We start from the raw sequence: 25,473 nt of genomic DNA on the forward strand, positions 1-25,473 counted from the left end.
AAAAAAAAAACGTTTGTAACAAATATAACAGAGTCACTATCCTTTATATCTAAAGTACGTAAGATCAAATAAATCAAAAGATGCTATCAATAAATGGGCAAAGATACAGATAGTTAATCCCACCTCAAAAAAAAATGGATAACAAAATGATTTAAAATCATTCTTAATAATAATCAGTGCAAAGTACATGATACCAACAGTATCTTTATGGTAAACCTATTAAATTAGCAACTGTTTTAGCTGCCCCCTCTTGTTCAGGGTACAGCAACATGGGGGATCTTGTATGAAAATACAAGTAGAATAAGGTTTTTGAAAAAGAAATAAATATACTTAAATCTTTAAAAGGGTTCATATGCTTTCACAAATTCCACTTCTGAAAACCCATGCTAAGGAAACAATCAAAAATACAGATAAAGATTTATATACCGCATTTTCTACACTAGTGAAAAGAATGAAAAATGGTCTAAATGTTCCCCAAAGAATGATAAATATACTATAGGACACCCACACAAGAAAGTATCATATAATCATGAAAAACTATGTTTGTGGAGCGATTTTAGTAACATAAAAAATGAAAAAAATAGTGAATTATATAAAAGTATAATTACAACACTGAGTTTTAAAACAGCACAGAGGAAAGCAGTATTATTTCTGAGTAGTGATGATAGGTTTTTCCTCCTCCTTTCCTGTATTTTCTAAGTTTGTTTTTTAAATAATGAGGATAAATTATTTTTGTATTTAGAAGACAAATATAACTTATTTCAACTACCCCCAACAAAATATGTGCAGGTTCCCATAGTTTGTCTTAGCCTCACAGTTAAGCAAATAGCTCATTCCTTTGAGATCTTTCTGAACTCAGTCATCACAACTCATTGTCACTTCAACTTATCAACCAGTTCTACATACTTTTATAGAATTAAAAGAACTTTCTATAGTACCCTGAAGTCAAGGGTAACAAGCGCATTGCACTAAGAACTTCAACTTAAATCAGAGAATTACAGAAAAAAGAAAAAGAAAGGCTTTGTAAAGTTTTTAGACATCGAAGAGGCTTTAACCACATTGGTGTACTTTACCCACCGTAATGCAGGTGGATTTACAAGTTTGACAGGCTGGGCCTTTGTATTACCTGAGGTGGTTGAGCAGAGGCTGGAGTCTCTCATCCGACTGCACAGCGGGCAAGGACCTGGCTGTTAACTGAAAGCAGAGAAAGGGGTGAGTAACCACAGTAAAGGCCTCAGACTGAACTCATCTGAACTACATGCAAAATGGGGACCAGGAGAGCGGAAGGAGATGGGGGGTTCCTAAAATGTAAGGACACTGTTCTTTTTTTTTTTTTTTTTAACATCTTTATTGGAGTATAATTGCTTTAAAATGTTATGTTAGTTTCTGCTGTATAACAAAGTGAATCAGCTATACATATACATATATCCCCATATCCCCTCCCTCTTGTGTCTCCCTCCCACCCTCCCTATCCCACCCCTCTAGGTGGTCACAAAGCACCGAGCTGATCTCCCTGTGCCATGCGGCTGCTTCCCACTAGCTATCTATTTTACATTTGGTAGTGTATATATGTCAATGGCCCTCCCTCACTTCATCCCAGCTTACCCTTCCCCCTCCCCGTGTCCTCAAGTCCATTCTCTGCGTCTGTGTCTTTATTCCTATCCTGCCCCTAGGTTCATCAGAACCAGTTTCTTTTTGTAGATTCCATATATATGTGTTAGCATACAGTATTTGTTTTTCTCTTTCTGACTTACTTCACTCTGTATGACAGATTCTAGGTCCATCGCCCTCACTACAAATAACTCAATTTCGTTTCTCTTTATGGCTGAGTAATATTCCATTGTATATATGTGCCACATCTTATCCATTCATCTGTTGATGGACACTTAGGTTGCTTCCATGTTCTGGCTATTGTAAATAGTGCTGCAGTGACCACTGTGGTATATGACTCTTTTTGAATTATGGTTTTCGTAGGGTATATGCCCAGTAGTGGGATTGCTGGGTTGTATGGTAGTTCTATTTGTAGTTTTTTAAGGAACCTCCATACTGTTCTCCATAGTGGCTATATCAATTTACATTCTCACCAACAGTGCAAGAGGGTTCTCTTTTCTCTGCACCCTCTCCAGCATTTATTGTTTGTAGACTTTTTGATGATGGCCACTCTGACTGGTGTGAGGTGATACCTCATTGTAGTTCTGATTTGCATTTCTCTAATGATTAGTGATGTTGAGCATCCTTTCATGTGTTTGTTGGCAATCTGTATACCTTCTTTGGAGAAATGTCTATTTAGGTCTTCGGGCCATTTATGGATTGGGTGGTTTGTGTTTTTGGCTATTGAGCTGCATGAGCTGCCTGTACATTTTGCAGATTAATCCTTTGTCAGTTGCTTCATTTGCAAATATTTTCTCCCTTTCTAAGGGTTATCTTTTCGTCTTCTTTATGGTTTCTTTTGCTGTGCAAAAGCTTTTAAGTTGCATTAGGTCCCATTTGTTTATTTTTGTTTTTACTTCCATTTCTCTAGGAGGTGGGTCAAAAAGGATCTTGCTGTGATTTATGTCATAGAGTGTTCTGCCTATGTTCTCCTCTAAGAGTTTGATAGTGTCTGGCCTTACATTTCGGTCTTTAATCCATTTTGAGTTTATTTTTGTGTATGGTGTTAGGGAGTGTTCTAAATGCATTCTTTTACATGTAGCTGTCTAGTTTTCCCAGCACCACTAATTTAAGGGGCTGTCTCTTCTCCATTGTATATTCTTTGCCTCCTTTATCAAATATAAAGTGACCATATGTGTGGGGGTTTATCTCTGGGCTTTCTATCCTGTTCCAATGATCTATATTTCTGTTTTTGTGCCAGTACCATACTGTCTTGATTACTGTAGCTTTGTAGTACAGTCTGAAGTCAGGGAGCCTGATTGCTCCACCTCTGTTTTTCTTTCTCAAGATTGCTTTGGCTATTCGGGGTCTTTTGTGTTTCCATACAAATCGTGCAATTTTTTGTTTTACTTCTGTGAAAAATGGCAGTGGTAGTTTCATAGGGATTGCACTGAATCTGTAGATTGCTTTGGGTAGGACAGTCATTTTCACAATGTTGATTCTTCCAATCCAAGAACGTGGTATATCTCTCCATCTGTTTGTATTGTCTTTAATTTCTTTCATCAGTGTCTTACAGTTTTTGGCATACAGGTCTTTTGTCTCCTTAGGTAGATTTATTCCTAGGTATTTTATTCTTTTTGTTGCAATGGTAAATGGGAGTGTTTCCTTAATTCCTCTTTCAGATTTTTCATCATTAGTGTATAGGAATGCAAGAGATTTCTGTGCATTCATTTTGTACCCTGCTACTTTATCAAATTCATTGATTAGCTCTAGTAGTTTTCTGGTAGCATCTTTAGGATTCTCTATGTATAGTTTCATGTCATCTGCAAACAGTGACAGTATTACTTCTCCTTTTCCAATTTGGATTCCTTTTATTTCTTTTTCTTCTCTGATTGCTGTGGCTAAAACTTCCAAAACTATGTTGAATAACAGTGGTGAGAGTGGGCAACCTTGTCTTTTTTCCTGATCTTAGTGGAAATGGTTTCAATTTTTCACCATTGAGAACTATGTTGGCTGTGGGTTTGTCTTATATGGCCTTTATTATGTTGAGTTCAGTTCCCTCTATGACTACTTTCTGGAGGGTTTCTATCACAAATGGGTGTTGAATTTTGTCAAAAGCTTTTTCTGCATCTCCTGAGATGATCATATGGTTTTTATCCTTCAATTTGTTAATATGGTGTATCACATTGATTGATTTGCGTATATTGAGGAATCCTTGCATTCCTGGGATAAATTCCACTTGATCATGGTGTATGATCCTTTTAATGTGCTGTTGGATTCTGTTTGCCAGTATTCTGTTGAGTATTTTTGCATCTATGGTCATCAGTGATATTGGCCTGTAGTTTTCTTTCTTTGTGACATCTTTGTCTGGTTTTGGTATCAGGGTGATGGTGGCCTCGTAGAATGAGTTTGCTATATTTTGGAAGAGTTTGAGAAGGATAGGCGTTAGCTCTTCTCTAAATGTTTGATAGAATTCGCCTGTGAAGCCATCTGGCCCTGGGCTTTTGTTTGTTGGAAGATTTTTAATCACAGTTTCAATTTCAGTGCTTGTGATTGGTCTGTTTATATTTTCTATTTCTTCCTGGTTCAGTCTCGGAAGGTTGTGCTTTTCTAAGAATTTTTCCATTTCTTCCAGGTTGTCCATTTTAATGGCATACAGCAGCTTGTAGTAGTCTCTCATGATCCTTTGTATTTCTGCAGTGTCAGTTATTACTTCTCCTTTTTCATTTCTAATTCTGTTGATTTGAGTTTTCTCCCTTTTTATCTTGAAGAGTCTGGTTAATGGTTTATCAATTTTGTTTATCTTCTCAAAAAACTAGCTTTTAGTTATATTGATCTTTGCTATTGTTTCCTTCATTTCTTTTTCATTTATTTCTGACCTGATTTTTATGATTTCTTTCCTTCTGCTAACTTCGGGGTTTTTCATTCTTCTTTCTCTAACTGCTTTAGGTGTAAGGTTAGGTTGTTTATTTGAGATTTTTCTTGTTTCTTGAGGTAGGATTGTATTGCTATAAACTTCCCTCTTAGAACTGCTTTTGCTGCATCCCATTGGTTGTGGGTCGTCGTGTTTTCATTGTCATTTGTTTCAGGTATTTTTTGATTTCCTCAGTGATCTCTTGGTTATTTGGTAGTGTATTGTTTAGCCTCCATGTGTTTGTATTTTTTACAGATCTTTTCTTGTAATTGATAACTAGTCTCATGGCGTTGTGGTTGGAGAAGATACTTGATACGATTTCAATTTTCTTAAATTTACCAGGGCTTGATTTGTGACCCAAGATATGATCTATCCTGAAGAATGTTCCATGAGCACTTGAGAAGAAAGTATACTCTGTTGTTTTGGATGGACTGTCCTATAAATATTAATTAAGTCCATCTTGTTTAATGTATCATTTAAAGCTTGTGTCTCCTTATTTATTTTCATTTTGGATGATCTGTCATTGGTGAAACTGGGGTGTTAAAGTCCCCTACTATGATTGTGTTACTGTCAATTTCCCCTTTTATGGCTGTTAGCATTTGCCTTATGTATTGAGGTGCTCCTACGTTGGGTGCATAAATATTTACAATTGTTTTATCTTCTTCTTGGATTGATCCCTTGATCATTATATAGTGTCCTTCTTTGTCTCTTGTAATAGTCTTTATTTTAAAGTCTATTTTGTCTGATACGAGAATCGTTACTCCAGCCTTCTTTTGATTTCCATTTGCATGGAATATCTTGTTCCATCCCCTCACTTTCAGTCTGTATGTGTCCCTAGGTCTGAAGTGGGTCTCTTATAGACAGCATATATATGAGTCTTGTTTTTGTATCCATTCAGCCAGTCCATGTCTTTTGGTTGGAGCATTTAATCCATTTACATTTAGGGTAATTATCGATATGTATGTTCCTATTACCATTTTCTTAATTGTTTTGGGTTTGTTATTAAAGTCTTTTCCTTCTCTTGTGTTTCCTGCCTAGAGAAGTTCCTTTAGCATTTGCTGTAAAGCTGGTTTGGTGGTGCTGAATTCTCTTAGCTTTTGCTTGTCTGTAAAGGTTTTAATTTCTCTGTCAAATCTGAATGAGATCCTTTCTGGGTAGAGTAATCTTGTTTGTAGGTTTTTCCCTTTCATCCCTTTAAATATGTCCTGCCACTCCCTTCTGGCTTGCAGAGTTTCTGCTGAAAGATCAGCTGTTAACCTTATGGGTATTCCCTTGTATGTTAACTGTTGCTTTTCCCTTGATGCTTTTAATATTTTTTCTTTGTATTTAATTTTTGATAGTTTGATTAATATGTATCTTGGCGTGTTTCTCCTTGGATTTATCCTGTATGGGACTCTCTATGCTTCCTGGACTTAACTATTTTCTTTCCCATATTAGGGAGGTTTTCAACTATAATCTCTTCAAATATTTTCTCAGTCCCTTTCTTTTTCTCTTCTTCTTCTGGGACCCTTATAATTCGAATGTTGGTGTGTTTAATGTTGTCCCAGAGGTCTCTGAGACTGTCCTCAATTCTTTTCATTCTTTTCTCTTTATTCTGCTCTGCGGTAGTTATTGCCACTATTTTATCTTCCAGGTCACTTCTCCGTTCTTCTACCTCAGTTATTCTACTGTTGATTCCTTCTAGAGAATTTTTAATTTCATTTATTGTGTTGTTCATCACTGTTTGTTTGCTCTTTAGTTCTTCGAGGTCCTTGTTAAACATTTCTTGTATTTTCTCCATTCTATTTCCAAGATTTTCGATCATCTTTACTATCATTACTCTGAATTCTTTTTCAGGTAGACTGCCTATTTCCTCTTCATTTGTTTGGTCTGGTGGGTTTTCACCTTGCTCCTTCATCTGCTGTGTGTTTCTCTGTCTTCTCATTTTGCTTACCTTACTGTGTTTGGAGTCTCCTTTTAACAGGCTGCAGGGTCGTAGTTCCTGTTGTTTTTGGGGTCTGCCCCCAGTGGGTAAGGTTGGTTCAGTGAGTTGTGTAGGCTTCCTGGTGGAGGGGACTGGTGCCTGTGTTCTGGTGGATGAAGCTGGATCTTGTCTTGCTGGTGGGCTAGGCCACATCCAGTGGTGTGTTTTGGGGTGTCTGTGAACTTATTATGATATTAGGCAGCCACTCTGCTAATGGGTGCGGCTGTGTTCCTGTCTTGCTAGTTGTTTGGCATGGGGCATCCAGCACTGGAGTTTGCTGACCATTGGGTGTGCTGGGTCTTAGCGTTGAGACGGAGATCTCTGGGAGAGTTCTTGCCGATTGATATTACGTGGGGCTGGGAGGTCTCTCATGGTCCAGTGTCCTGAACTTGGCTCTCCCACCTCAGAGGCTCAGGCCTGACAGCCGGACGGAGCACCAAGACCCTGCTACCCACACTGCCAGGGACGTGGGGATTTTCTTCCCTTTTGGGAAGTCTGAGGTCTTCTGCCAGCATTCAGTAGGTGTTCTGTAGGAGTTGTTCCACATATAGATGTATTTTTTATATATTTGTGGGAAGAAGGCGATCTCCAAGTCCTACTCCTCTGCCATCTTGAAGGTCCTCCCCACTGTTCATTTTTTAAATCAAAGAATTGTATAGAAATCTGATCCATTCTGTGATAAAAGCTATCCATATGACCCTAGGTTTGTAGAGTATGTCCCTGAGTTTGGAAGTAAAGAAAAAGGAGAGAAAACAAAGAATAAGAGGGGAGTATCTACCTGAGTTCATGAAAAAGCCTCTAGCCATGAAAATATTATCTTTGCAAATAAAAATGGAAAAACTTCTAAATTTACAACAACCAACCTTACAGCACTGAATCCTGGGATGATGAAGAAATTGGGGAGAGAGAATTTCATTTATAGCTAAGTCACTGTGAAATTGGTTACACACGGAAGTGTATGTACACACATATACACACACATACATGCATTCCTTCATTTCGACAACCATGTTACTGTAAGAAACCAAGAACATCTTATAAACATACCAAGGCAACTCAAAGTACTTAACTTTGAAATATGACCCCCAGTTGATCTAGGAAACAAAATGTAAGAGCCAAAGCTTTATTTCTAAGTACCATGTGTCAGGTTGACAGTATATCATGGAAATGTGAACCTCTGATATACTTTAGTGCAATAATATTAAAATCATATCTCTGTGTATCTCTATATTTCTCTGTGTTCTGGAGAAAGCCCTCTCATGCTATAAGAATTTGAAACAAAGAAATTAAAAATATTCAGTCAAAGTAATTAGATACCTTGAAGTCACCTAAATAAAACACCATAACAAATGTAAAAGATAGATTTCTTCTGGATTCAAGTATATCAAATACATAGTTCTTGTATTCTACTAATAAATCATTTGATAATTCACAAAAGAGAACCTTCCTAAGACTAAAAAAGAAACTGAAGGATATCCTTTGGTTTTATATAGGGTATCCTGTCTAATTATTTTGTTAATTAAAAGTAATTCATTAATTAATTTAATTCAAACTTAACTTTCAATGTTATGCAAATACAACTATCACTTTAAAAACATCTAATAAATACTATATTTGTGAAAAAATGTTGACCAAAATGCCTAATATGAAGTCATTTTTATTAAATTATATGTAGTAATAAGAGAAACATTCCCAATTTTGTGAGTCAATACATGTGGACAGTTATTAATTTAAAATACAATAAAGTGAGACAGTCTGCTGCATTTTAGTGCAACCAAAAGATTCTCAGTATCCCTAAGAAATGTTAAGTCTAGTATTTCGTGACATATAATATGTTATAACGGTTTTATAAACAAGACACTTTACTACACCCTATATCTGCTAATGTCAAATCCCTTTACAAAATATCATTTTCATTGTTCAAGAGGTTTCATGGCTCAGAAACAGAGCTATGCTCTAAAAAGTTTAAAATAACTTATCTAGATATTTCAAAAGTCAATTTTCTGAAACTGGAGCAGACAGACTAGGAGTAGCTTCTGTCAATCTGTGTAGCATGATTTCTGATCAACCCATGTTTTCTGAATGAAAGCAAGCAAACAGAAACACCAGCAAAATATTCCTAAACGTCTCTTCATTCTACATAGGAAATATATCTCAATCATACGCCTATCTCCATCTGAGCCTGCATTCCCTTTATCCTGAACTGTGGATATAGCATCTTCACTCACTATGTTTCTCCCTCCCTTCTTGTCTTTCTACACCAAGGCCAGAGTGAAATTTTCAAAATGAAAGTTACCCACTCCCAAAATTAAAACCACTTAAAATTCCCTCAGGCTCTCAGGCTAACATCATCACACCAATTCTTTCATCAGACAGCTTCTTAAAATCCTCCTCTTGGACCGAATTTCTGAAACATGGTGCAGAACGACAGCTCAGCCATCTCCAACAGACACAGTGGCAGCAGATCAGGTAGAAATGGGCCACTACCCCAGTTTCTGGAACACATATGCTCAACGATTTGATTCTCTCCCCACCCCTTCCCAACCCCCACACCTTATTTTCAAGTTTGAATCACTGAGAAGAATGATTCCTAAATGCTCTGTGTAAAATTATCTCAAGGAAGATTTTTGAGATTTCCAAAGGTTCTGCTTTCAACTTGTAAAACAATCAGCATTTTCAAAAAGAGCACACATCTCTTCATGTTAAGATGATGAGATAATAAAGCTATTCCAAAGCTCTTTAAAGTGGCAAAGCTGTCTACTGACCTTTTGCTGACAATATAAACTTCATTTTAGGGACTGCAGGCTCTATCATTTCTTCTGGAATTTCTCTCTGAGCCCAAGTAGCTACTACTATATCCACTGGGCTATGAGGGGCCAAAAACTTGCAACTGTGTAAATTCCACTAATTGATGAAAAAAAATTATATCTAAGTTCATTTGTGTCATATCTTAGATTCCACATATAACTATATTCAATATTCTATGATAAACCATAATGGAAAAAAATATTTTAAAAAAGAATGTATGTATATATAACTGAATCACTCTGCTGTACAGCAGAAATTAACACATTGTAAATCAACTAGACTTCAGTAAAAAAATTGATAACCATAAAAAAATATATCTATATACTTTTCATAGCTAAAGCTTTTCAAATTCCTGCTTTGAGCAAAACTAAATCTAAATCAAAAGTAATAAATCACAACTGTCAGCCTTCCAAGAAAGCAATACACAATCATGACAAGATTTTCAGCATTAAGGACTTTCCTCTACAACCTGAAATGAGTATTTGTCTAGTTTAAATAGACTTTGGTTTCCAGATATGTCTTAGTTGTTTGTTTGTTTTGATAGACAATACAACAATGTCCTTGACACACAAATCACCAACAATGAAAGAGAAAGAAGATCTATCAGAGTTTACATCTGCAAAGCCTAAATGGGGTGTATGAGTTAGGGCTGTTTCATGGTAACATTAATAAAAGTTGGCATAACATGTACCTTATCTCTTATTGTTGAGAGGTCAGAGGTGAGCTCTTAAGATGTCTTTTCATTATTAACAATACATCTAGCACACTGAATTAATCAATGCAAGGTTTGTGATGTTTTACAGCATAACTACTCATTCTTAAATAAATCTCATTTCAAAGATTACTATCATTGAGTAAATCTTGCATTTTGCCATATATTTGTGTACAAAAAATAATAATGCGTTTTTCCAACTAATAATTCTTTTAATGACATTAAATACCACACAGATGAGGGGCTTCCCTGGTGGCGCAGTGGTTAAGAGTCCGCCTGCCAATGCCGGGGACACGGGTTTGATCCCTGGTCTGGGAGGATCCCACATACCACGGAGCAGCTAGTCCTGTGCTCCACAACTACTGAGCCTGCACTCTAGAGCCCGTGAGCCACAACTATTGAGCACACGTGCCACAACTACTGAAGCCCGCGCGCCTAGAGCCCATGCTCCACAACAAAAGAAGCCACTGGAATGAGAAGCCCATGCACCCAACGAAGAGTAGCCCCCGCTTGCCGCAACTAGAGAAAGCCCGCGCAGCAACGAAGACCCAATGCAGCCAAAAATAAATAAATAAAATAAATAAATTTAAAAAAAAATACCACACAGATGCAAAGGCACAAAAAGTAAAAGCGAGTCTGGAGGTGTCTGGCCCACCTTGTAGTTTCCTCCTGAGGAAGCAGCATCCTCAGGCCTGAGCACGAGGTACTGCACACAGAGCCCATGTGAGACTAGGACCCATGGGACAGCTACCTGCCGCTGCACAAGCCACACAGAAACCAGTCGGAGGCTGGTAAAGAAACGTCCTGTGTCGTTTATGTAACAATGCTGAAACTAAAGTGCTGGGGTAAACGCTTTTTGAGATATTACTGCTAACTATTACAGTTTCTGGTGGATAAGTTATTTTGAAAAGGAGTCCAAAATATTTGTCTCGAAACACTCCTACCCCAAAAAAGACATAAAGTTTTGAAAACGAAACCCAAATAGCAATTAGAAGATTAATCTACTCAAGAATGGAAAAGCCTGGCTGTAGAGCATGCTGGGTTCTGAGATGTTTTCAAGAGTAAGGCAAACACAGAAAACAAAGTCTAGATGTCCTGCTGAAATTAGATCAGCATGGAAAAAATAACCTTCAGAATTATGATCCTGGAGGTCAGTACAAGGGCGTTTGTTACATTATTTTGCATACATTTGTGTGTGAAGTATAGTTCAGGGGAGGGAGGGAAGGAGGGCTGAGGGATTTTTTCAAAGGGAGAGGAATGGCTTGGAGGAGGGCCATCCAGGGACCCAAGATCCAGAACGAGGCAGCAGCAAAAGAAAGGAAATAAGGAGGAATCCTCCGCATAACTTCATGCCCACAACAGAAGGAGTGACAGAGGACATCCGGTGGGCAGACTGTTCTATTAATGGCAATACAGTGGCCACAGGAAGAGGAGGATCCAGAGAGGAAAGAAAATTCCTAGTTTTAGGCATGCTGAATTTGAGGTGCCTTTGAATATCCAAGAGGCAACTAAACATATATGGATTTAGAGCCCAGGAGAGAGTATGGAGCTGAGGGTGTAGATTTAGGCGTGATCAGCAAGCAAGCAGCGGATACACCATGGAAGGGCTGGGTTTCCCAGGGAATGTGCATAAGGCAGGGATGTCACTGGCAGTGCTGCTTCGAGCTCAGGGTTCAAGCCCCACCCAGGGGAGAACAGGACCCATGGCAATGTCTGCCCTGGAGACCTGCCGGGTGTGTGCTTCCCCATTGGGAGAGAGAAATGAGGAATTCTGCCAATTGACCTAAAAGTTTTATAATACTGATTTTATGCAATTACAGGTTTGTGGGGGCGGGAAGGGAGGGAGGAAGAGAGAAGGGTGAGGAAGGGAGAGAATGAGAATACAACCAGCAGCTCCTCTAATTTAACTCTTTTCTCGCACACTTGGAACAACGTTGAAAAAAACGTTCCCTGAGGAAAGCACTCTGCCACCAGTTGTGAGGCTGACTGTTGCTCTTAAAATCCTTAAGGAGAGTCTGCTGCCAGCCAGTGGCGACTGTCAAGTCAAATTTGTGAACAGGGCCTATAGAAAGAAAAAATTTTTCATGATTTCCCTCTTCAGAAGATGGGCATGAAGGGAGGGAAGGAGAATACACAAGGAGTTAATAAGCACGTAAGGAACACACTAAATGGCTTTTAAAGAGTCAGCAGACCTGTGGAAAACAAGGGTGATGCAATCAGTTGAAAATGAAGAACAAGAGAGTGGCTTCATTTGAAAATAATAAATCCCTTCTCTCTGAACTGCTCACCCAACACTGGCTAAATTAAAACACATAAAAATGACAGGAAAACAATGCTCACTTCGAAAATATTGCTCCATTTTGTTCTCTGGTGTTTTCACCCTCTACCACTCACTTCAGCTTCCTTACAAACCCAGGAGGAATGACCACGTGCACTCCTATCAAAGCTGCGCCTTAAAAGAAATCCGAGACAGGTGATCAGCACAAGGCAGACCCTTTTTTTCATATAATCTTCTTCCACTCAAAGCAGAATAGACTCTTCCGGTGATATTAGGGCAGGGCATTCATATACATTCACAAAAACTCCAAAATTAGGTAGTTTTTGTTCTGGTTTGGGTTTTTTTTTCCTTTTTATTTTTAACAGACTTTATTTTTTGGAGCAGTTTTAGGTTCACAGCAAAACTGAGAGGAAGGTACAAGGTTTCCCCATACACCCTCTGCCCCCCACATGCATAGCCTCCCCATTACCCCCATGAAATTGGTACGTTTATTACAACTGATGAACCTATACTGACACATCATTAGCACCCAAAGTCCAGAGTTTACCTAGGGTTACAGAGGGTTCACTTTTGCTATTGTACATTCTATGGGTTTGGACAAACACATCATGACATTTACCCACCGCTGTAGTATCACAGAGAACAGTCTCACTGCCCTAAAATCTCTGTGTTCCACCCATTCATCCTTTCCTCCCCCCTAATTTCTGGTAACCACTGATCTTTTTACTGTCTCCATAGTTCTGCCTTTTCTAGAATGTCACGGAGTTGGAATCATACAGGATGTAGCCTTTTTAGACTGGCTTCTTTCACTCAGTAATGAACACTGAAGCTTCCTCCATGTTTTTCATGGCTTGATAGCTCATTTCATCTGGATGTACCAGTTTTTTTTCCATTCACCACCTGAAGGACATCTTGGTTGCTTCCAAGTTTTAGCAATTATGATTAAAGCTGCTAAAAACATCTGTGTGCAGGTTTTTGTGTGGCCGACAAGTTTCTGATAGGTGTGTTTTTTAATGAAAAACGTAGGGAATGCTTTTCAAAATGTCTTTACGTTCTCCTCACTTCATACAGGAGCTGAGATGGCTCCTCCTGCACTTCCTAACTGCCAGGGAGTATCAACTTAACATCAAGCACACCAACCCTTTTCTACTAAATTGAAGATGCACAATTTATGCTTATGCATATATTCGTTTTTTTTAATACATCTTTACTGGAGTATAATTGCTTCACAATACTGTGTTAGTTTCTGTTGTACAACAAAGTGAATCAGTCGTATACATACATATATCCCCATATCCCCTTCCTCTTGAGCCTCCCTCCCACCCTCCCTATCCCACCCCTCTAGGTGGTCACAAAGCACTGAGCTGATCTCCCTGTGCTATGCGGCTGCTTCTCACTAGCTAGCTATTTTACATTTGGCAGCGTATATATGTCAATGCTACTCTCACTTCGCCCCAGCTTCCCTCTCCCCGCCCCGTGTCCTCAAGTCCATTCTCTATGTCTACATCTTTATTCCTGCCCTGCCACTAGGTTCATCAGTACCACTTTTTTTTTTTAGATTCCATATATATGCGTTAGCATGCATATATTCTAAGAGACACACAATTTATAGGTCGAGAAAATAACCTTTGAAAGCAAAAGGCAACAACTTATTTTAACCAAGACCTCACAGTAACAAAAAGATACAGTTCTATAGAGAACAGGATGTTCCACAGAATGCTCTCTTTTATTACTGGGACCGGCAGATGTCAAGTAAAATTAACTTTTACAAGCAGCTGCTCTTTTAACTTCAGTGATTTTAACAACAGAAAATCCTGAGTCTTTCTGAACTGCATTTTCTTATAAGAGCAATGGATCTCAATTACAAATCCCAAACAGTGAGAATCCACGTTCTATTCCTCCTGCTCTTGGAACCCAATTTGTTCCTTGGTTTCATGTTCAGACGCCTACAGCACTTTCTGGTTTTCCTCGGGCTCAGACACATCATTTCACTGGATCGTCACAACAGAGCTGGTTTCATCGTGCAATGCTTTGGCACATGGACCTTTCTCTACCAGCTGCCCACAAACATGATTTCTAGTACGTGGGCTCTAAACACCAGCCAACAACCTTGTCAAGTAAAATGCATACGTTCCACTTGAGCTCTAAACATGCCCAAGTAGTTTAATTAACAAAGAATATTAAGCAATGCAGAGTTAACAAGGTATTTCCAGTTCAGGGGTCTGGATGATACAAAGAACTGAGAGAGTAAACCTGGGAACAGTGCAAGCAGACATCCCAGGGCTGATTTCTGATCATGAAACCTATGGTGTGAAAAGAAGCTTGTTATTCAAAGGCTAAGCTAAGCACCTTAACGATGCTCTACATCATTTAAAAATGCAAAACAATTACTTGAGCAAGGGAAAAAAGGAATGAAGAGATACGCGGTGCTAAATGTACACAGATCGCTGAATTTTCTCCCTTAGAGTTAAACACCCATAAAATCATTTTACTTCTAGAATACTCTGATAATTTGAGTACCAAGTTCTTAAACTACTATAGTAAGCAGTTTCACAATGAGACTTCTCACAAGCAAAACCAAGATCTGGCAAGTGGAATTCAACATGTTTTATTTTTCATGTTGGCACCCAAGAGATTGAATTGTCGATCTTCTGTCCTCTTAAAGGACCGCTCTTTTGTGTGGGAATGAGAGTGGCAGCAACACGGCCTGCATTCCTTGTGTTTTTACTAAATGAAGAGCATTCTGCTAGGAGTTCTACACAGACTCCAATTCTACAACATTCTCTAAAAGGGTTATTACCCCTGAGGCACATCAGGGGGTTCAAGAACTATTCAGCCAAAGGCACCAGGGAACCAGTGACCTTTATGCCTTAATATTTTAGTCTCTTGTATTTATCTTAAAAACTTACCCCACATTTATACTTGATTCCAGAACATGTCCTTCTTAGTTTTACTATAAAAATGTTTATTTTACCACTGAGTAAAACAGCACCATTGTGCTATACATACTTTATATATGCCCGAAGATGTATAATCCCATAGATTTCGTCATCTTATAGCTTTAGAAAACACATGACCACACTTTTACTCCTTATAGCCCCCCTGAAAGCAGTCTCTGCTGGTACATTTGGGATGGGGGGATTGGCTGAGATGATTCTGGTTCCTGCTACATTTCACTGGCCAAGTCCTGTGTCACTTCATGTAACTATCACAATTATAGAGGGATAGACCGGACATTTGTTTCCGCCATATATCTTTACGTGCAAAGACTCTAAACATCATTTAAATTCCTAGATTTTCCATCCATTTAATAAATCTGTGAGGCAATAACTGAAGTTCTAATGTTCCTTATTCATTATTACCATATTTTCATTCATCATTTTTGTCTCCCAAAACACCTCTACCACATTTACCTAATTTACATTTGTCAACTTATTTAATGTAAGAAGTATACTTATCTGGGTTTTCCAGAATGAAACTATTCCTTTTCTGTTTGTTGTATTTAATCCTTTGACATTAACTTATTAAATAATCTGAAATTAATGTCAAAGGATCCACAATTATATTTAACTACCAGGTGAAGAGACGCACAAAAGATATGTATGAGTAAGTACTTTCATTTTTCTATGACAACTCTTCTTCCCTTGATTTGGTCTTTCATGAGCACTTGGACATGGAGACAGGGCCAGGAGGAGTGAAGCGACGGGGGTGGACAAGGATTGTCATTACAGCCTCAGTGACAGGGACTGTTGTGTGACAGAACACAGTCCCTGGGCAGGCACTTGATGACCCGGAGGGCCTGAGGTGATTAAAAACAACTCTACTTCTACCCACAGCTGAACTTCCATTTATGTTTCTAGGATGGCAGCCCAGATGGCTCACAGCATACCTCCAAATGAGAACGTTAACAGGCGCTGCAGAAAGCATTCACTACTGAGCACTAGAGCTGCCTCTCCTTGCTTCTGTGACCTACTCCTCTCAGCCAGCTCAGAGCACCTTGATTCCTTACTTGATCAAAAGACCCTGCTTTTGTAGATGCAGTAAATGTTTCCAGTTCAGTGCAAACAGCCCAGCGTGCCTCCACATCTCGTTCTCAGTTTACTTCCCTAACCTGAAATAATCAAATTTTGCACTATTGTTGGCTTCATTCAATTCAGTTGAAATTTAAGCTATTTTCTCTATCCATGAATCAATCAGTCTTACAGTTTTCCTTTAAAAATAAGTAGGACTATTATAGAATTTTGTTCCTCTACTTAACGAATTTAAGAATTTAAATTTAAATTAAAAGAACTTAAGAATTTCTACACTTAAGCCCTTCTGAAAGGAGTTTCTTAAAATATTTGACCAGCTTTCAATAATGCACAGACAAGAAGGTTTTGCCTTGCCCTATGATTATAAAATTTCTTATCACTATATTTAAAACAAATCAGAACAGAAAACATTTTTTTCCATTACTAGGACATAAATACGAATAACCACCACTCATTATTAGAAGACAATAGAGAAGTATAATGTCTTTACTGTGATAAGGACATTTAAACAATGCCAACTGGACTTTCCACCTCAGCGCTCCACCATCAGATAAGATGATTTTCAAAATAATTCACTGTAAATTTGGAGACCAAACTCACTACAACTGAAGAAGTATGAAGGAAAATGAAGTAAATGTATTTTGAAATGTTTCAACCAACACAACAGAGTACCCCAAATCCTCTTCTTTTCTTTCTTCCTTGTATTTTTTTTTTCAAAATTAAGAATTATCACAAGTAGCAACCCGGATGCTTGATGTCTTCTCATTTCTAAACTCAGACGTTTCAAATCCCCTTAAGAACACCAACCCAAACCCCTAAATTTAATTTATTAATAGAAAAGTATAAAGCCATTCATAGTTAATTCAGATCACCAGTAAATGAAAATTGCAAGCAAAACTCCATTTTCCTAAGAAAGGTCAAAATGTTTTTACTCCTTATTTCCTTCCTAGGCTATGACTTTTTCTATTATTTTAAAAATTGGAGACAATAAGTAGATTCTGTGGTAAAGAAGAAATGCTGGTCTGAAAATTGAAAGAATCCTTCCCTGCTTGTTTAGCTGGAGAAGGTTTTTAAAAATAATGTGGCTATCATAACAAGCGCCTATTGTTCTGACAGGGCAAAATTATGAGCTGCTGTTTGAGTGATAGACATTCCCCTGCAAGCTGTCTAGGGTGTGGATTCCAGACCACGGTGACATACATACTGTGATTACGTGCACCTTAATCTAGCCCAAAGCACCAAGGAATGAAATCAAGAGGGGGGTAAAGTAAGCATGTTTAAAGATACATCTCCTAAGAGTAATCATTTTAGCACAGCATATTTGTAAAACATCCTTTGACATCAGAACAGCTAGTTGAGACTTTTAAAAGACCGTGACATACATTTGACCGACAGCTTTCCAATAACATTATTTCATACTTTCTGGCACGAACAGGTTGATAGTGTTTGATGGATAACCAGACAAGCAAAGGACAAGTCTGAGCAACAGCCATCCTTTATATCTGACATCTTCACGCTTTACTACATATCTTAGGAAAGGGGAAAGGGAACAAAAATCTGTAGGCAATGTTAGTTCCAAAATATCTCACTACATGACTTCCCCGGTGGTGGAGTGGTTAAGAATCTACCTGCCAATGCAGGGGACACGGGTTCGAGCCCTGGTTCGGGACGATCCCACATGCCGCGGAGCAACTAAGCCCGTGTACCACAACTACTGAGCCTGCGCTGTAGAGCCCACGTGCCACAACTACTGAAGCCCGCATGCCTAAAGCCCGTGCTCCGCAACAAGAGAAGCCACTGCAATGAGAAGCCCACACACCGCAACAAAGAGTAGCCCCTGCTCGCCACAACTAGAGAAAGCCCGCACGCAGCAACAAAGACCCAACGCAGCCAAAAAAAAACCAAAAATTCACTACACACAGAAAGGTCCAAATCAAAATCAGTATTATCTTGAAGCAGTCAATGCTTAAGTAAAAACTCATTTTGTTGCAATTAAAGAGTCAACAACAGTTATACAATTGGGGTGAGAGAGAGATTTGCCTCTTACATTTCTTAGTTAAAGTTTACTTTCTCCAGTAAAATGTTCTGAATGAATAGCCACAAGATCCCCTAGACAAAGCACAGTTCACCAAATGCAAAGCTTGGTATTTTTCTGTTCTGCTATTTGTGCCTTGCTTACATTTCCCCCTCAGTTTGTTCATTTTAATCGAATGTTCATGAATGCCAGCATAAACTATAATCAGTCCTACTAAGATGCTTCAATAGTGTTGGCACGTGTACTACCACACAGCTGACAAATTTAAAAGTCAATGACTGAAAAACACATATATTTGTCTTAAATCTCCATTGAGTTTAATTTTTTTAAGTGATATTAACATTACGTAAAAGTCCTCAGCAGACTTTTTTCATTAAAGATACATCATCATAAAATTATGGGCAATGAAGGACTTAAGGCAACTGGACATCTGCAACAGTAGACTATGAATTTTCACCAACTTTCTAGCTAGAAATCAACGATAGAGCTGTTGGCCCCTATGCCAGGAGAGAACCGAGATGCTTGTCACTAATACAGCAGGGGCAAATCTAGAAGGAAGGATCAGAGTTCAGTTTTGCCCGTGTTAAGTTTGAACTGCCTGTTAGACATCCAGGTAGAGCTACCTGGACTTAGGAAATAAAGCTGAAGAACTAGTCAGCCATTCTCAGAACATTCTGTAGATTGTGTTTTAACAAAATTTCTACCCTGAAAACTATAGCAATCAATGTCTTGCAATTTTAGTGCTCCTTTTTATTATCAGCTACAATTAACAGATACAAGTGTCACTTGCTACAGGACCACCAAGGTCTAAGATCCCTTAATACAACTGAAGCCTTGCAAGAAGCTCTGAAGTCACCCAACAATTCTCAGAATATTTAACCATCATTTCTGTAGGGATGCACTGACAGGATGGTAGCTACCAGCTACATGTGCTATTAAGTCCTTGAAATGTGTCCAGTCCAAACTGAGATGTGCTGTAAAACATATACCAAATTTTTAAAAACTAAAAGAATGTAAAATAGCTCATTAAAAATTCTGTATATTGGTAACATGTTGAAATGATAATATTTTGTACATATTGGTTCAATAAAAGACAGTAAAATTAATTTCATTCTTTTAAAATCTTTTTAGTGTGGATTCCAGAAATTTTTAAATTACATATGTGGATCACATTTTATTTCTACTGGACAGAGGATTTCTGAACCAAAGGTGAATATGACTTCTTTCTGGTACCAACACAAGCAGTAATAACATGCTATTTGAATACTTTAAATCTTGGAGCATGAAGAAGAGTAACTGAAAATCACTAGTGTCACACGCAATCATTAGAAACAGAAAATCATCCATCTTACATCTGTGGTCGCAAAAACACATTTTGTGCATGCCCCAATAGGAGATAAATCAGAACTATAACCCCCCCACAAACAAAAGGTAAAGAGAAATGTATCTCTTTAATGAAAACAACAGCAACTTCTCCCAAATATTTATACAAAATCATAAAATTACATATTGAAAATATTTTTTCAAGCAGGAAGGTTATAGAGAAAATATGTCCCTTATTACACTGAGAAATACTTTATCAGATGCAGTATGAATTAATGAATTTATTTTCCAAGTTTTAAATTATATATTATGGAGGTGATTTCCCTCACCTCACATATGCAGAATAACCGAGAACCTCAGGGCTTAAAAGATAACTTACTCTAATTCATCTTAATTTGTGGATAATCTATTCTTTCGCTCCAAAAGTTTTTAGGTTTCTTTGGCTACGATATTCTTAAATTTCACTAATCTACCAAGATGTGGGTTTTTCTTATCTTTCCTCCTTGGTATTCTATTAGTCCTTTCAATCTGAAGTCTTTGTTCTTTCTTAATTCTGAATAATTAACCATCATTAGTTCTTCAAATATTCTTCTCTCTGCCAATTTCTTTTCTCCCCTCTGGAATTCTATTCTTTGAATGGTGGCACCACTATCTCTCGCCTCCATATTTCTTAGCTTACTTGCTATTTTCTATCCCTGCTTTTCCTCTGCCTTCAGAATTCCTTAACGTGATCTTCAAGTTCAATAATTCATTTTTCACTTGTATCCATCTTGTTTATCTGATTTATTAAGTTCTGTAACTCCAACTACTGTATTTGTCATATCTAGTTTTTCCACTTAGTTCTTTTTATGACTTCTTGCTCCTTCTTAATACTAAGTATCCTCCTTTATCACTGAACATGTATATTATGTTTATTTTACATTATTAATCCATCTGTTCTAATGATTCTACTTCATGAAGCATACACCATTCAGTTTATCTTTTTATGTTTTCAATAGTAGTTGTATCTTCATGTGTCTAATTATTTTGGCCTGTGAGGTCATATTCACCAAAGATATGAGCTAATAGATCTGGAAACCTGTGAAAAATGGCCCAAACTCAAGTCCTATCCCTCCCTGTGAATTTGAGAAGGAAGGGAGAGGAAGAATGAGCCACAGGCACCAAATAACCACTCTTGACCACTTCTGTTTGCTGGAAAGGATTATTTAGCCTTTGAACTCTAAAAGCAGCAGCACCAGGAGGAGGTAATTTCCAAGCAATCCTCAAGCCCCAGGAGGAACAAGTGCCCTGGGCTTGCTGGTTGGCTGGGACCTGTTTTTTCTCAGCTCCTCACCCCAGCAGGGCCCCTGTGCGGCCCTGACAGGACCCTACCCACATCAATTTCTGGAGCAGATGGGCAGGCAATCATTGTTTCAAGCCACTGGAAAAAGTCAGGTCAAAAACAAAACTTGAAAGGAAAAACCATAAAACAATGCATCTTCTCCTGAGTCCTCAGGCCACCCTATATCCAAGGCTAAACCACCTACACACGCACACCAACCCATAGTAGCCTCCCCACCCTTGGAGTTTTCATGGCTACTTTAGTTATTTCCTGAGATCCAGCCTTTCCTCTTACGTCTGCAGTGTCTCCATGGTTAGTTTTGGGAAACAGAGCCAACAGCCCACGTTGCCTCTCCATCCTGACAGAGTATCAAGTAACTGAGCAAAGCAATGAGCTCCCTGTGCTACAGTTTAGGAAACTGGTAAAATACTAGAAAACAGGATTATCTGTAAGGATAACTGATGACACTGAGTATAAATCTAACGCTTTTAAAGCAGGACACGCTCAGTTAAAAATACAAACAAACCTCTAATCCAGTTGTCAGACTAATGCCAACAACACATCTCCACCCCTGAGATATTGCTGGCACAACGTAAGCATCGCTGGGAAGCCGTCACCCCTTGAGCAGCCACGTAAGAGTTAAGTCTCGGGCTGGAACATCTCCTTAGGAGAGGATGGCTGTCACAGGCCGCGATGCTCACCACTCTCCTGGGACTCTCTCTCCCTGCTCTGGGTCTGAGGTGCACTTTTTCATTCTGCTCAAGCCTGTGTGTCAGGTGACACATGGCCAAGCCCACTGCCACTGCAGCGGGCAGGAGGGGCCAGGTCCTTTGCCCGCAGCACAGAGGGGCACAAACAAACCACCTCCCTGCAACCCCGCTGGCCTGGGGGGCCCTGTGCACTGCTGAAGCCGTCCCTGCCCTGCGTCCTCTCCACGTGAGTAAGTGCTGTTTCATGCCAGCTGTGAGAGTAGTGCCTTTTTGGTGACCCTGACACCTGCAGGCCACAGTAGGCTGACCTCCTGGCTGATGCCTGTGCTCCCCTCTACCAGGCAGGACTCCTCCTCTGAGGTGGTAACATGTGTCACTTGCTCCAAGTACAAACATACTCTCAGAATCACAGATTTTTCAGTAAAATTACAGGTGACTTGAACCTATATTCTACTTTTTAGCTAACCACAGTTTCTGCTTTAAAAGGCACAGCCTTGAAACCCTACTGTATAAACCCTGGAGTTGACCCACAACCACTGTCCCCATTCACATTACACTGAAGATGATGGGGGGGTGGTGAGGGGAGGGGGGGAAGGGGAGAGACAGGAAATGCCACCGAGGCAATTAATCCCAGGAACACTGAGCCACCAGGATTCCAAACACCACCAGTAGCAACACCACACCATCACTGGCCTCTGTCTTAGTGGATCCTCCTTTCCAACCTCAGGGTTACACACTAGGACTTTAATGCATGTGGGGCTGAAAGGGGAAATCAGGCAGGAGGAACACAGTAGTGAACAGTGTGCACCTGAGCTTCAAGTCACACATGCCTGGATTCAAATCCTAGCCCTCACTAGCTTACGACTTTGAAGTGATTATTTAATTCCTTAGGGCCTCAACTTCCTCATCTGTAAAATGAGGGGACTAGTTCCTATTTCACATGGCTACTGTAAGAACTAAAAATAATAAATGAAAGAAACTTATATAATATAGTATGTTATATATAATAAATGCCTTCAATTATTTATTCAGCAAATATGCACTGTGCAAAACAATGGGCTCCATGCTAAGAGCTAGCACTAGCTGTTGCTACTATTAACCACTACTAAAACTACCACCATCACCATTACTATTACTTCTATTATTTCAAATAAATTGACGAGCTTCACTCAGAGTTAATATGCTTAATCTTGAGGCAATTACCCTAAGAGTACATTTACTGGTTTCTCAAATTATTTCAATTCCCAATGGATCCAATCTACCCCTTAAAAAAAAAAACTATTTATTACTATATGGTTTTTAGTAAAATGGCCACCTCCACAAAGCATCTGCTTCTCACTATTTCTGAACACAGTGCTTATAGTACCATAAAAATAATTACTTTAGGTTCCAAATTTCATTGATCAAATAAACTCAGCCCCAAACATGATACACATTTCTACATTTCTACTACAATATTATCCCCAAAGTAGACAATTCCTTAAAAAGAAATACATATACATTCATTAATACAAATACACATAGACACCTTGAAACACGTTAGATTATGTCTCTCTTACACTAGTTTCCACCTTCTTGTCCATCTTTACTATGTGAACATTTCATAGAAGAGGGCAGACTTGAAGACACTGATTCAAAACCAAGTTGCACGTTTGTTCCAATTAAAATTTAATATTAAGCTGATTAGAAGACATTTTTGTTGTAACTTTCTAGCGGAATTGTCAGAACTTCACTAGTGATCTTTTACCTTGTTTTTCTGATGCAACAGTGACTAAAAATTCAATGGCTAAATAAATATCACAAAAATAAATATTAAATGCTTCTGCCTTTCAGTAAACAAGTTTTTCTGAAATGCTTTATTTGGGGAATATGAATAAAATCCTTATGCTTCTAACTAGAAGAAATTAAATGCATCCTCTATGTGCGGGGAAGAAGAGATTATGGCTCCAGCAACTTTTATATAAATAATCAACCACAGAAATATCTGTTGAGTGCCTACTCAATTTTGATTCATTTTCCCCTGACATGCACCTCACCAGACCAAGCTGTTTTACTCGGTGAAATAATGCTGGTGTTCTTGTGTTTTCCAAGATCTCATTTCTGATGCACAGGTTTGTTGCGCAGGTTTGTCACTCAGTGTGAAATATGACTGGTTGGGTTATAAAGACAATACAACTGCTGGGGAAGTTGGCCATGTCACATTCACTGGACACATCAGGAAAACGTCCACGGCGCCCAGTGTCCTCTGGAAGCCAAATCTCACGTCTCTGCTCGGGCCGGGTCTCTTAATTATCATCTCTCCCTAAGGATGAGTCTAAGAACAGGAGGCTCCAGGTGTCTGATCTCCTGCTTCCTGCCCCCAGTCTCATGCACCTCCACCCTATACTCCCCTTTGTCGTGCCAGCGATAGGCCTAAATACAAATGTGCTCTGCTTTTCCCTTGAATAAATCTTGTAAGTGACTCCTCCCTGCCTTCAAGATACACCCCCACCCTTAGCCTGGTCTGCCTCTTCCTGCCTCTCGTTCAGCAGCATCCCTCACCCACTCCTCCTCCCTGAGGCTTTGCGCTCCAGCCACTCTGAACCCCCATCCTCAGCACTGGTCCAGGAGGCTCCAGGAGCTCCACGCCTCTGTTCTGTGGATTCCAGTCCTCCCTCTACACACTCCACCCAGCTCCATTCCTTACGAGCCTCCCAGGAAACATCTCCTATCTGTCCCAGCCATAACCTGACAGTTGATGACTCCCTCCTGTGCTTTGCACACGTGTATGTTTGCTTGTCGCTCTCCCTCTCCTGGACTCCAAGCTCCTTGAGGGCTGCTCATCTCTGCCCCCATAAATGCAGCATAGAGTTTACACTCAATAAATGACTCTGTCAAGCGAATGAACTAGCCTTGGCATGTAAGGAAACTGTCCTGCACACAGTAAGCACTCATTAAATACCTACCAAATAAACAAATACATGGATAATTCTCTAGCGATCGGTAATGTGTGGACCACTACAGACATTCCTATTTCCTATAACCTAAGAGTTCTCAAAATACAGATTAAACATTTTCCTATCTTCTATTCTGCCTTGGAGACCTAAAACTCAAAGAACAAGAAAATACAGCACTATACTTACCAGCCCTTTCCATCGACCAATATCCGCTCAGATCTACGTTAATGGTTACAAACATCAAACACTGAACTAATTTACAGGATCTGTCTCTGTCCACCTACATTAGGCAGAACTCTCAGAGGCAAGGAACAGACACCAAAGTCTAACCACCTGAGGAGGAAAACAGCAACTGTTAAAAGGAGTCCAGGCTGGAGGAGCTCGGAGAATCTCAGGAAGAGCTACAGCAAACAGGGCAGTGGCAGGCCTCACAGAACAGAGCCTAGGCTCTGCCTATCAGCTCAGTTTGGGGAAAGATACCCTAGACTAACCGTCGTGGCCAGAAGGATGTGAAGCTATGATTTCCCAGCCTATGTGACAGGGTCGCAGAACCTGGGCCTCCTTCTACTAATCACCCCACACAGCTAAACCACTAGTCAAATATCCCCAAAACACCAGCGCCACAGTAAATGTCTTTACAACTTCATTGGCAAGGATCCATCCACTCATCAATAATGGGTCACTGTTCTAGGTGCTAAGGACAGAATCATGAATAAGGCAAAGTCCCTCCCCCCTGGTGGTGGAGACAGTAAACAAGCACAAAGTTTAAGGTCAGGACAGTAAGTGCGGTAATGACAATGGCCAGGGAGGGGTGATGAGGAAGGCTTGGGAGGTCCAGGCTACTGTAGGCAG

The 25,473-nt window shown here is 39.3% G+C and overlaps 1 protein-coding gene across 3 annotated transcripts in view; it reads right to left on the minus strand.

Annotated features, from left to right (window-relative positions):
* Positions 1-25,473, minus strand: part of PRIM2 (DNA primase subunit 2) — a 288,500-nt gene that overhangs the window by 112,709 nt on the left and 150,318 nt on the right. For all 3 annotated transcript variants that reach the window (XM_007186973.2, XM_057555618.1, XM_057555619.1), the window contains one exon: positions 1,127-1,194. In XM_007186973.2, the coding sequence (XP_007187035.2) occupies positions 1,127-1,194 (68 nt within the window). The remainder of the gene's footprint in view (positions 1-1,126; positions 1,195-25,473) is intronic.

This window comes from Balaenoptera acutorostrata, chromosome 10 (genome assembly GCF_949987535.1).
Source record: "Balaenoptera acutorostrata chromosome 10, mBalAcu1.1, whole genome shotgun sequence".
Taxonomy (NCBI): domain Eukaryota; kingdom Metazoa; phylum Chordata; class Mammalia; order Artiodactyla; family Balaenopteridae; genus Balaenoptera; species Balaenoptera acutorostrata.